At 47.8% G+C, this 13,002-nt stretch overlaps 1 protein-coding gene across 1 annotated transcript in view; it reads right to left on the reverse strand.

The window, feature by feature from the left end:
- Nucleotides 1-13,002, reverse strand: part of pgfb (placental growth factor b) — a 39,249-nt gene that overhangs the window by 2,779 nt on the left and 23,468 nt on the right. The window contains exons 3-4 of the mRNA XM_032548268.1: nt 1,375-1,571; nt 108-187 (exon numbers count right to left, since the gene is read on the reverse strand). Of these exons, the coding sequence (XP_032404159.1) occupies nt 108-187; nt 1,375-1,571 (277 nt within the window). The remainder of the gene's footprint in view (nt 1-107; nt 188-1,374; nt 1,572-13,002) is intronic.

Here is a 13,002-nt window from a genome sequence, read left to right on the forward strand (position 1 = left end):
ACTGCAGTTTTAACTAAATACAAGTAAATAATAGGAGAAAGTTTTTATTTTTGTACATCTGTGTTTTACGTCATAAATTAGGGAAACATATTTTTCTGTTCTCTTACCTACATTCACATGTCTTATGCTCCACAAAGGTCATCTCAACATATTCTTCACCTGGTTCAGATGGCCGGATTTTCAACAGCTGTTTAGCACAGTCAGAAGACAGGGTTATAATGGGATAGTACCTTTCAAAAGTCCTTAAACTTTGAAATATTTTATTATGCTACAAGGAGAAACATCAATGAAATGAAATGAATGTAATTGAAAAATAATACATGGTTTTCAACATGACTCAGCACTGAATTCAGTTGGATTTTGGTGTGGACTTTGAATAGGCCCTTCCAGCACATAACTATGCTGCAACGTAAATCAATACATTTTAGCTCTGGCTGTTTGGTTGCAGTTGTTGCCATGCTCTAAGGTGACCATCAACCCCATTATCATGTCATTGTAGCCTTTAACAGTTTTTAACTTTGCCCTGTTTTTAGCTCTATTCATTTTCCCATCAGCTCTGACCACAGCATGATGGAGCCACCTTTATGTTTTAAGGTGTAGAAGTTTTGAATATCAACCCAAAGGTTCAGATTTGGTTTCATTTTACCAGAGTTCCTTCATCGACATGCTTCTGTGTCCCCAGCATGACATATCATATATTTTAAACAGGTTAAGTCTGGTGAACTTTCTAATCCTAGCTTTCATTTAACAATGGCGCTCCTCTATACATTCCTCAAGAAAGACAAAATCTGCAAGGTGAACAACTAGTGGTTGTCCTATTTGAAGGTTCATCCACCCGGGAGCTACCATAGGCCTTTGGATTGCTTCTCTGATTAATGCTCTGGCCTGTGAGTTTATGAGGAAGGACATGTATTAGTAAGACTGCAGTCTGGGAATGTTCTTTACATTTTCTGTTCATGGATTCATCTATGTGAGCTCTATGAACCTTGGGATATTATTTAAATTTCTCTACAACTATGTACTTGTGTGTGTTTTTATGTCTTCCTGATGCTGGATATTCACTAATGTTCAAACCTCTGAGGTCTTCACAGGACAGCTGAATTTAAACTATGATTAAATTACACTCATTTGGACTCTGTTTACTAATAATGTGCTTTCTGGTTTAACAGGATTTGATTATTACATTTATCACATTTTTATTGGCAAAACAAAAAAATTGAAAACCATGCATCATTTCATTACCCTGCAAAAGTAATTCTCAACTTTGTGTTGATCTACAACCTAAATCCCCTAAAATACATTGAACATAAGAAGTTGTGTAAAATTGTGTAAAAAAAAAATCCAGGAGTATTAACATTAATGCTGTTTTCTTACCTGCATTGTGACATTTGAAGTTTCAGTGGGATGACACTCTAAATTCTCATCTCCACAGCAGCCGGCACATCTCACCAGTGGCACACAAGAGGGGCTGTAGATGTGTTCCACCTCCGTTGGGTATTCCTGGACAACCTCTACCAGTTTCTCCATGGTCCGACAGAAGCTGCGACCCCACACCTCTTGAAACATCAGCACTGTTAGGAAGAATAGGAGGATGAGCCACTTTGGAAAAACCTTTGGTTCTCATAAAGATGCAAAGTCTGACCACTCAGAGCAAATTCCCAAGCTCTCTAATGAGAGAGAAAATCACTACATGGATTGTAAACAAACTATACTATTAGTTTCTATTTATTTGTTCACAAATAGTATGATTAATTAGTTAAACAGGATAATAATGACATGCTCATGTGATGTATTGCTAGTTATCCTGCAATAGTCAGCCCCGCCCACTCCTCACTACTCCCCAGGGCTGCCTACTGACCAGTTCTCCGTCTAACAGGTCCGGAAAATCTCTGAGTCCTGGGTATTACCCTAAGAGTACTCTATAAGAGATAATCTATTTAAACTGGTGGCGAAAGTGATTCGTCTAGCTCTAACTACCTCCAATCCAGAAGTTATGACCCTTTACAGTTAAGAAACAATCAGCTGAGTAGCCCTCGCAGCTGCATAATTCCAATAACCACTTCTGTTAACGGTAGCCCACTTTCTAAATCATAACTTGCACTTGGAACCGGCTAGATTATGTTTAGTGACTTAGATGTAAGTCCCAGGGTCATTATTTACTCTCACCAAAGGAAATTATGAAGCCTCCTATTTACTGGAATCATGTACATTAGTTTTACCTCAATTAAAAGAACTGGACAAAGATTAAATGACTCTATTAATTCCAATGTCCACCAACCTCATTAGAATTTTATAATATAAATTTATTAAGCAAGCTTAAGCAGGGATATGCGACATACAAATCAATAATCAATCGTATATAATTCAAAGACAGGGTAATAAGATTTACATGTACAATCATTCTACGCTATCTCCGTTCCCTAATTTAAGTCGCACGTTCTGAAATGGAATTTCAATGAGCAGATTCAACTCATACCCCGTTGATGGTGGATCTTTTGGCAACAGGAATTTCTTGCGTCCTTGGTTGAGGTCTTTGCCTGGTGTGGAAAAACCCTCCTCAGAAAGGAAACAAAGCAGAAAGGGTCTGAATCCTTTTGCAAAACCCAGTTCTTCATCCCTGAGGGACCTTTGTCCTTCCTCCAAGTCTTGTTGCAGAGTTTGAAATTGCTGGGTTGAGACGAGACCGACGGTCGAATGAAGAACCAGAGATGGGGCGATGGGACCCAGTCCTTTTCGTAGCGGTGTGAAGTCCGAGCTTCCCCGTGGTTCTGAAGTGCGGTCCGTGGCTCAATCTGCTCCTCTGTGAGTTGTTTCTCCTTCTGCGCCGCCGGACTGGGAACAACTGGTTCCTCTTTTCGCCCCGTTTTTATGCATTTCCCCACCCTGTGTGTGTATGGGAGGGTTTGGTCTACGTGACGTTCTTCACATCTGCTGTCTCTCATGAAAAAGTCCCTACATTTCCCAACCTGTTTTTGCTGACCGGAGTGGAAGTTCCCGTACTTCCCCTTTTTTCCGTTGCCTCAGCCAAACTCACCGCCCTGCCCATCCTGTGCGCTCTGGCCATCTGTTCAGAACTGCTTGCGACATTTCCTGTTATCAGGACCTCACCCATACATTCCTCTTCTTTCTCTAACTCACTTTTCCATCTGTTACAATCATTAAACACATTTAACCTGCATTAAACCCATTTGAACATTGACTTCAAATTATCACAAGTTTGATCCTCTCACTTATTATAATTCATCAACCATAATCGTTTCATAGTTAAATCATTACAGAAATCAAGTTAAATCATTACAGAAATCATTACAGATCATATTTCAGAAAAAGCACATTTCAGAAGGTTATTATGTGATTATTGGTAGTCATTTTACTAATTATATTCATTCATATTCAACTTAATTAACTTTTAATCAACTACAAGATTACGTATTCTCTCTCAGGCCTCTATGCACCTTTTCTGCATGCACCCGGAAAGATCTCACACCCTATGCCAGTTTTCTTGACACCCCCTCCTTGAGATCGGACGGTGCTTCGCAGAAACCGCACAGTCCAAAGTCAAAAGAGGTCAAGCCCATCACCACAGTCGGCAGTCAGGATGTCCCGCTCGTAGCAGGTAACCGGAGATGATGAAGGTGTCCAGGAATCCACAACCTCATACTCCGTCAGATTGGACGGCGGAGAAAGCCAGATTTCTGCGCCCAAACCGTTGTCAAGTGTAGATCCACCTGAGACGGAAAGGGTGGTTCGTTCCGGCGGGGGCTGCAGAGGCGAGGGCAGTTCCATCCCGAAGTCTGGCGTCGTTGATGGGTTGTTGCAGTAGCTGTCCAACTCTGCCAGCAGCTCCTGGAAATCCATATCACTTGGTGATGGAGACGATGGGGAAAGGGTGTCCTCAGTCTGGCAGGCTTGGTGAGATGAACTGAGGGTCTCAGTTTGGGTACTTTTCACGTTAGTTGCACTGCAGGCTTGGCATCCGACGTCAATAAACAAATCCGGAGACATGGGACATGTAGGCGGCAGGTAGTTGCCCACTGCCACAACTCGTCCATCCAGAAGATGTAAAGTTGGGAGGCATTGCCGAGTAAGCTGGTGTTCCCATAACTTCTGAATTATGGGCAGCTGTAGTCCCCTGTACAGCGGAGATGTTGTAAGCTCTTCGTCTTCTTGGCCAAACGCAGAGGTCCACACGATTTTGTGCACCCGTTCCAGGGATCTAGATGTGGAAGCCGCAATGTAGGGCAAATCCTCTCGCCCAGTGGCGCAGAGAATTGCCGTTACATCGGTGAAATGACTGCTCACGCAGTTGTGACACCAGCGGGAAGACGATGCAACCCAAATGAATCCATAAGATTCTGCAGCTATTCCACACCCCACACAGCAGGTTGATGCCTGAGGAGAAACAGCAACCCAGGTAACTTCATGATCAGTGGTTATTGATTAACTACATTTACTTACAACGACGAAAATGCAAAAGCGAAAGCTGAGAGAATAGGCTGGTCTAAGCCCGTGTGCCGGCTTGTTTTGCGAGCCAAGGTGAGTTAATCACAGGAGCCGGAATGTCATGATCTGGAGCTGGTTCGCCTCGATCATAGACGTGAGCTGAATCATGGAATATTGCCGCGTAGGTCATCAGCCATACAACAATGGCCAGGTCCGAGGTCTCATGGAGCCAGTAGAGGACCACCAGGATCCCCCAAACCGTTGCCCAAAGAGCCAGAATTATCCACTTTTGCATCCAGATTCGCCGTCCCCGACCCTTGATAGACAAGGCCTGGCGCGCTAAGTAGATGAGGAGGGATACTGCGAAAAGCCCTTCTAGAATAGCTGTGAGGATCTTAAATGGGGCGGTTCGTGCGGCTTGTGCGCCCCCAAGGACCAATTCCAATATCAGGGCTGCGGTATCGGTGATGAGCCACAGGCAGACCACAACACCCCTGCGCCAATTGACACGGGTACGGCCCATCAGGTAACAAGCGAAGAGGGATGAAGCCAACCCCCATTTGTGGAGTACGATGGGACGGAGGATAAGCTTGGCATATCCTTGTAGCGCTACGAAGATCCTCATAGGATGTCCCCTGGGCCAAGGACCGGTGTGGCAGAAGACTACCCAGGCCAGGGTAATCCCTAGATGCTCAAGGGTACTCACTTGAATCGGTGCAAAAAGTGAGTTGGGATTCGACGAGTTGGTTGAAGAGTTAGTTGAAGAGTTGGATTCCATGATGTGAGATGATAGTCGCTCTGGATCAGGTCTTCTCGGCAGCTGCGGTGAAGGTTGAATGGCTCGCAGGCACACGGCAGTTCTCTCTTATGCAGAAGTAGGCTCCTCCTTCGGGGGCAGGGGCTGGTAGTCCCTCCTTTTGCAACGACACAGTGCTTTCAGCCACGCCTCCAGGACAATTTTGCCGATGATTAACGCCACGGCTACGCCCAGGAGGGCCAAGAGGTATGGCCACAGCAGACTCAAAGCACTCATCAACCATTGTTCAACAATGTTGAGGCCTTCTTCCACCACATGAGCAACTTCTTCCGCAACTTCAGAAATAGCGGCCACCAATGTTGCCCCCATAGTCTCGTACCAGTAACAATCATGTTGATCAGGGCCTTCGCCACATTTTTGCCAGTTCTCTGTAGTGGTTGAGCAGGTGAGATTGGAATACAAAAGGTTAGGTCCTACCCAGTCAAACCCTGAATCTATGTTGCCATCACACAGACTTTTACGGAAAGCATGTCCTTCTGCGATGGCTATAAGGGAGTCTGGGATGAACGGAACAGGAAGACCAAGTATACTCTTGCGCTTCTGGAGATGATATCCTAGAATTGCATCGGTGCAGGTCCGTCCGCTCACTATCGCCCTTCGCCATGTTCCATTGAACTTTCGCCAAGTGACCTCAGAAGAGTGAGTGTCATACTCATCTGCATAGTGGTCCTTGCAGTAACTTTCCCAACCTCGGAGCTCTCCGCAGGGTCGTCTGGCCAAACCTATTACACATTCAAGGATATTTCTGGTGTTGTTTTTACAAGTCATGCGCCAAGGTCTTGGGCTGACGTAACTGTCCGGTCTCCAAAAAATCGTAGGCCAAATCATGCGTTCCTTAGAGTAGACCGTAGCAATGTACTGGTACTTTACCCAGTAGTTTGTTGATTCTGTAAGGCATGGTGTTACCCAGGCTTCAAACTCATGTTGTTGGAGTCCCCACCATTCATAGTCCCATTTTCGATAGTAATCCTCGTACCAGGCTCGTAGGGCCCACTTAGCCGTAGGAGCTTTATCAGGATCAGGGCAGTTATACCTCCAGGTAGAGTGCAAAGCGTTGCCGACCTGCCAGAGGTCGCACCGTGGCGATGAGAGGGTTTTCTTCCAGCAGGTGTCATTTAGGCTCTCAAAAATTCTTTTTGCGACACACTTGTCTATTTTTGCAAAGTCCGTTTTAGGAACGGTGAGAAGGTCATCAGGAGTCGGAAGGCGCTGCGTACGCAAGTTGGCAATGTATAGATCCGTTAATCCAGTGTGAGAACGAACTGTCCCCTCTGGGAAGTCTCCCATAAAGAACGTTTGGTCTTTGGCTATGTATGTCCACGGGAACGTGTTGTTCAGCCAGGGTTCAATTTCCGTACGGTGTGGACGTGTAGAGTGCCAAAAATCAGCCCAATACTCTTCTATGGCTGATACTATATAATTCTGTCCTACACATTTCACAAACTTATTCCAGAGGCAAGGATTTAACCAACTAAAGTGGTGTTTATAGCAGTGTTTTTGATCGTTGTCATACATAAACCGTCTAGGTCCTTGCCTGATCAGAAAAGCCGTCATGTTAGTCAAAGTATCAGGTGTAGGCGGCGTCATTGTGTTGACTGGAACAGTACCTCGGGAGGCATTTCGAAAGGTCCAGTTCCCCGGCGGTGCGGTTGGGATGGCGTCATCCACCCTGCAGTTCAGGTGATAATCTCCCCAAAACTCCTCTCGGGGAAGCCAGGCTCGACAGCCTGAGGACCTGTGTGGGGCTGGGTATACTACTTCTGTATCCCAGTACCCTTGATTCGGCAACAGTAGCAGCGACCTACAGGCCATGTTGCAATGCCATTCTGGCATACCTCGGTCCGGGTGAATCCAGTTGCATCTGACGGTCCGTCGTTCTTTGTTTTGCAGAACCCGTATCCAGCAGAGCACTCCGGTGTCGAGGAAGTCATAGTTGTAGATCTCCCAGGTGCGATTCAGAAGGTCGTCCAGAGTGGAGTCGTTCAATCCGAAAGCTCGGCGTTCCACGTACTTTTTACCGTTGTCTTTGGCGAACAGTCCGGTTCGATTCTGGACAGAAGTTTGGTTGTCCCATGGTACAAAAATAGCTGTGGTGTTTGTGTTCCAACAATTGAAGTTGGCGTACTTGGAATGTCCGTAGGTGACTCTTGTATGCGTGAGATACCACGGTCCAACTCCGATGAAGTAGAAGATAGTAGCAAGAACAGCAGCAGCAAACAGCAGGGCAAGGAGCGTTAGCAGCCCTTTCAGGCATAGGGATTTTCCGGTTATCGTAGTCGTTTTCCGTAGCAAAGGTTCGTTAGAGGTTTCCGAGTCGTCGTCAGTGTCAGTAGAGCTGTCCGAATCCGAGGTGACATCCAGCAAACTCGGGTCTGCAGGCTTGCGCCGCAGGTAGATTTCTTCCATCCTGGTTAGTACAAGGGCCAGATCAGTGATTCTCTGGGATCAGCTGCATCAGGTGTTGCACAAATTCTTTCCAAAACCTTGAGGCGGCTTTGTGTGGTAGGGTTCTTCGCAACCCGTCTGGTGGCTCGTCCCTGCAGCAATGTCTTATATATTGGAGAGGGGTAGGGTAAATCAGGCTCCAACCCCCTCCACACCCACTTCCAGAGGAAGACTCTCCAATAGTCTGGCCGAGGAAACGGGCCTTGGGCGGTGCCGTTTTTCAATGCTGGATCGTTCCAGAGGTCGTGGTTGTACCCAATCGGGGCGGGTACTGTGATGTAGGTGTACAATGATTGCCCATCCAAAGTCAGTCTGGTGCGGTACCCCCAGGTTGACGGAGTAAAAATCCTCTGGTGTGGTGGATTGGGGTAAACCCTATCTATTTGCAACAACAATGGAAGTCTGGTATTGTTAAATACATAACCTTCTGGGTGCATTTCTTTCTTTACTATAGCTTTCGCCATACCTGGTGAGGTAGTCCAGATGATCATACCGTTAATCGAAATTTCACAATACAGTCCTTGCAATGGTTCAAGGTAATGGGGACCCCATCTGATCCGCACTTCGATTCCCCGTATTCTCAGGTACACTGTGTTAAAAGTCCATGGCAGGGGTCTCGGACACATCGGTGAAATCGATGCATAATTAACCGTGTTAGGGGATCCTCGTCCTTGCCACGTGGCCGGCAATGAGGGAACGAACAAAAATGGCTTATGTACAGGGGGTGATGTGGACTCTTCACTTTCCCTCACCTCCTTTGTTTTTTGAAAATCAGTGGGTCGGAGGTATATGAAGTATTGGAGAAAGTAGGCCTCGGTAAGCGGATAGGGGACCGTGAAATCTTCTCTTGGCTTATCTAGTAGGATGGAAGTAGTAGGTAGTTTCAGAAAAGGGCCTTTGTCGGACAGTCCCGATAAGACTCCTGTTCCCACCTTGAACAATTTAGTCATGAAAAACAGTTTTCCGCTGCCTTTTTTGGGCTTTTGCTGACCTCTAGTCTTGACGACTCGTTTTCCTCCGTCCGGTTTGTCCGTTAGTCTTGGTTTGTCTTCCTCCATGGAAATGCTGAAGTGAGTTTTTGCCAGGCGTGCGTCTTTGGTTTCTTCTTAGGAGGCTCTGGTTCCGTGCAGGACGCGGTGGCAAAAGTTTGGTCGTCCGGCACCGTTGTAATGGTTGCTCCGACCGAGTAGATCCCTTTATAGGGGACGGTGACCATGCGCACTGACAGCTGAACTTGACAGGTGGTGCTGGGATCAGAGGGCGTTCCCACTCTCTGGGCCACGCCTCCTGGGTGTTGCAAAATCCCATCCCGAAACCGGGACTCCGCCGTCACTCTGTATAGGCGGGACTTCTCCTTCGGTCTCACCGTACTACTGCCCCACCCGTCTATTTCAGTGGTGCAATAATACAGATCCGAGCTGCGTACTCCACTTTCTCTCGGTACGTCCGGTAGATCCGTCACAGGAATGGTGCAGTCATTGATGACCTCCAGGATCAGATGTGCCCACGTAGTCAGCTCCCAGGGGCCTGTCCAACCTCCCTCAATGGCTTGTTCTTTTGTGTCATCTGGAAGTGCATTAAGCCCCCCAGCCGACGGTTGGTACTCCTGCTGGCGTAAGACACGGAAGACCATGGGGTAATGGATGGTGTTCAGTGGTGGGAATGACAGGGACGCTCTAGCGGGATCGTACGGCCAGGCGGCGTTGATAGATTCCCACAGGATATCATGGGGCCCCTCGTCCCTTCTCCATACCCATTGGTCTGCTTCCTCTGGGGTGTTCGGGGGAGCTGAAGGCCCTAGTAATCCTATGGGTATGGGGCTCCCATAGTTTGGCTGTACTTGTCCATACGTTCTGTAGTATCGCAGTGAGCTATAAAATCGTGCCACCTGCCATCCTTCAGCTTCACCTGTTAGGGTAACTTCTCCCCCTCGCAGCTGGTCCCGGCATACAGAACAGTGGCTTAGATCGTCTCCATCCCACATGCAAAAACAACCACTTGGTTCGTCCTCCTGCCAGGTCCAGTGGGTCTCCAACTTAATCCGGGGTAGGTAACCCACACGGCACTTCCCGCAGATCAGGTTGCTCAAAATCGTGACCGGGGAGACACGAAGATGTTGTAGTGCCTCCGCAGTAGCTCCTTGTCGCACGGGTTTTTCACGGCCCGGTCCTTCCCAGATGATGGGGAGTTGGTTGCCTGCCAAACAAACTGGACAGCGACCCTTAGCTTTTCCCCAAATCAGCATTTCTCTCTCCTCCGACAGGACTCCATTTTTAGCCCAATCCAATTTCTTCAGGGCTCGTCCTGCCCAAATCCCTGAAGGTGTTCTTCTAATTACAACCACCCCTTTCACGGTGGCCAGTCCGAGATAGGGTGGAATGGTACATGATTCACTGGCCATTTCACCGGCTTCTGTTTCGCTTTAGTCAGGAACTGGCTTGAGCTGCTCAACTCCTTGGATCCCTTTTCTTTCCAGCAATACTGTGTTCCTGTCCAGTACTTGCTTGACGATGTCAGTTGTCTCAAACTTGGGTTTTACTGCTGCATGTACAGGTTGCTCTCTTGCTTTGACCCATACGCGCTGTCCCTCTCGGAATGGCACTCTGGGCGTCAGCTTCTCCTTTTTGTCGCTGGAGCCCCGCCCCACTTCCTTCGTGGTGAACGGCCGTTGGTTGAGTTCCATCGCAGGGGCGGGTCTTTCGGCTCTGCTTCTGTCGTTCAGGGCCTGCCCTATTTCCACCGCTTGGGTGCTCCAACTGTTGGTGTTAGCATTTTTAGCTATCCAGCTTTTTACTAACCCAATGGCTCGTTCCACCACTCCGTTGGCTTGTGGGGTGTAGGGTGGCGAGTAAACTCGCATCACTCCATACTTCTGACACCACTGGTCAACCTGTGAATTACGGAAATGAGTCCCATTGTCCGTGCGCAGCTCTTTCGGGATTCCCAGGGCACTGCATACTTGTTCCAGCATGCCGACAACGCTATTGCCGTTTGCTTTCCTGGCTGCTTTTGTAGTTACAAACCCCGACATAGAATCCACCAGCACTAAGAGGTACTTCTCACCTCTCCTTCCTGTTATCCCCATGGGACCTGCAACATCCATGCAGACTGAGCCCCAGGGGACCGTGCTTTTGATGGACAACCCATCCATCCGCTGCCCTCGGCGACCTGCGTTGTATTGACCACACACTTCACAGTCCCTTAGCACGCGTTGGACTTGTTTTACTGGGATCCAAAGGTCTTGCTCCTCCAGTTCCTTACGGGTAGGTCGCACGCCTGCATGTCCAAGGGCCTCATGCACGCTCCGCACGACCTCGACCACGTATTCTTCTGGGACCTCCCGTCCTCTGGGAGTACTGTCCCACTTCTCGGTACCGACAAAGACGATCTTTCTTTGTTGGACATAACAGTCCACTTCATCATTCCCACGCCAATGAGCTCCCTCATGCGTGTGTGCTCTTTGATGCTCAACATCTATTTCCAACTGTAGTTTTAGCTCAGCAATCTTTTTCCACAAGTCTTTGTGTGCCACTGGCTTGCCCTTTGCTGTCTCGAAACCATTTTCTTCCCAAATGGCCAAGTCCTCTCTAAGGGCCTGAGCACAGTAGTAACTGTCGGTTACTAACCTGGCACTTTTGATTTTCCTTTTCACCAGCTCCAGCAATCCTTCCAGTACTGCCGTCACTTCTCCGGCCTGAGCACTACCGGGGGCCTTTCCTTTCTGACGGCATTTCTCTTTGCCATCCTGCTTCAGAATAAATCCCCAGTATGCTGACTGGTCGGACCCCTTTCTGGATCCATCGGTGTAGATTGTCCATTCCGGTTGTCCTGGCTTCTCAGGTGTTTCTTGTGGTTTTTTCTTACTGGTGGGTTGTGCCGGCCCAATTTCAAGCTCCGGGTCCAGCAAGATGTCCTCCCATCTTCCCCACCGAGTATTGGTTGCTTTAGTACTTTCCACAGTCCCTTTTCTTAGGTACTTGTGAACTTGACTTTGTGTGATGACTTTAACTGGTTGTCCTTGTGCTAAATCCTTCAGCACGCCCCAATATCGAGCTAACACCGCTAGCTCCTTCTCCTCCTGCGGGTATTTCTTTTCAACAGAAGTTAGGGTGTAACTCCATAGGGTAACCAAGCCTCCATTTTCGTTACTCACTTTGATCATGGCATCGTCATTCTCGCAGCTGATTTCTGCCACTAGTCTTTCTGACAAACTCCTTGGCTCTAGTCTCACAGCTGCTTGAATGGCCCTTCTCAGTTCTTCTAGGTTCTGTTGATTGGCTGCTGTCCAAACCCAGGGTCTTTTTCCGTCTTTCTCATCGTCCTCACTTTTCCTCAGGCAGTGGTACAAGGGTTTGGCATATTTCTGATAGTTGGGCACATGGTCTCTGACATAGTTGCACAGTCCCAATATTTTCTGTAAGTCATTTTCTGACTGAGGTGGTTGAATGTTCGTCAGTTTTTCTCTGTACCCATCAGAGAGTCCCAAGTCCGACGTGACTTGGAAACCCAGATAATTCACTTGGAACTGTCCAAATTGACATTTTTTGAGGTTTAACTTTAACCCTGCCTTGGTGAGGTTTTCAACTACTTTTTGTAGCCTTTCTAAGTGTTCTTCTTCTGTGTCATCAGCAATGAAAACATCATCAATGTACACAGTTGCTCCTACGTCCCCCAGTACTTCCATTACTGCTGACTGGAACACATTTGGGGAGTTCTTGTAGCCCTGGGGTAACCTTTGCCACACATAGCTTTTGCCTTTGTGGGTGAATGCAGTTTTACCTTGCGATTGTCTGGCGAGGCGTAGGGAGAAAAATCCATTAGCTAGGTCGATGCAAGACTTGAACTTCTTGACTCGAAGAGTTTTCAGCGCTCCTTGTGGATTGATTAGACTGGCTCGGTTTGCTATTGTTCTCCGATTCAGGGCCTTGAAGTTGATAACTGGCCTCCAACCCCCTCCAGCCGATTCAGGTTTCTTCACCGCCTGGATGGGGCTGTTGGTGATCGGGTTGAGTTCCTCTCTGATGATCTCTAGGGCACCCAGTTCCTTCACGATCTTGTCCATCTCCTCGACTGCTCCTGGGTTCAACGGGTACTGCCGAACAGGTGGATGAACCCCACCTTCGATGTGATGAACGAACTTTGGGCCCAAATCTCCACAATCGTTCTTGAACCGTGCCACCTGCGCCGTAACGATGATCTCACGCAGCTTCTCTTTCCCAGCCGGGGAGAAGTCACTCTCTTCAAGTTTCTGTTCTGTCACCGTTGGTATGTCGACCGGTTTGTACCAGTCTTGCTTC

This window comes from Xiphophorus hellerii, chromosome 19 (assembly GCF_003331165.1).
Source record: "Xiphophorus hellerii strain 12219 chromosome 19, Xiphophorus_hellerii-4.1, whole genome shotgun sequence".
Taxonomy (NCBI): Eukaryota; Metazoa; Chordata; class Actinopteri; order Cyprinodontiformes; family Poeciliidae; genus Xiphophorus; species Xiphophorus hellerii.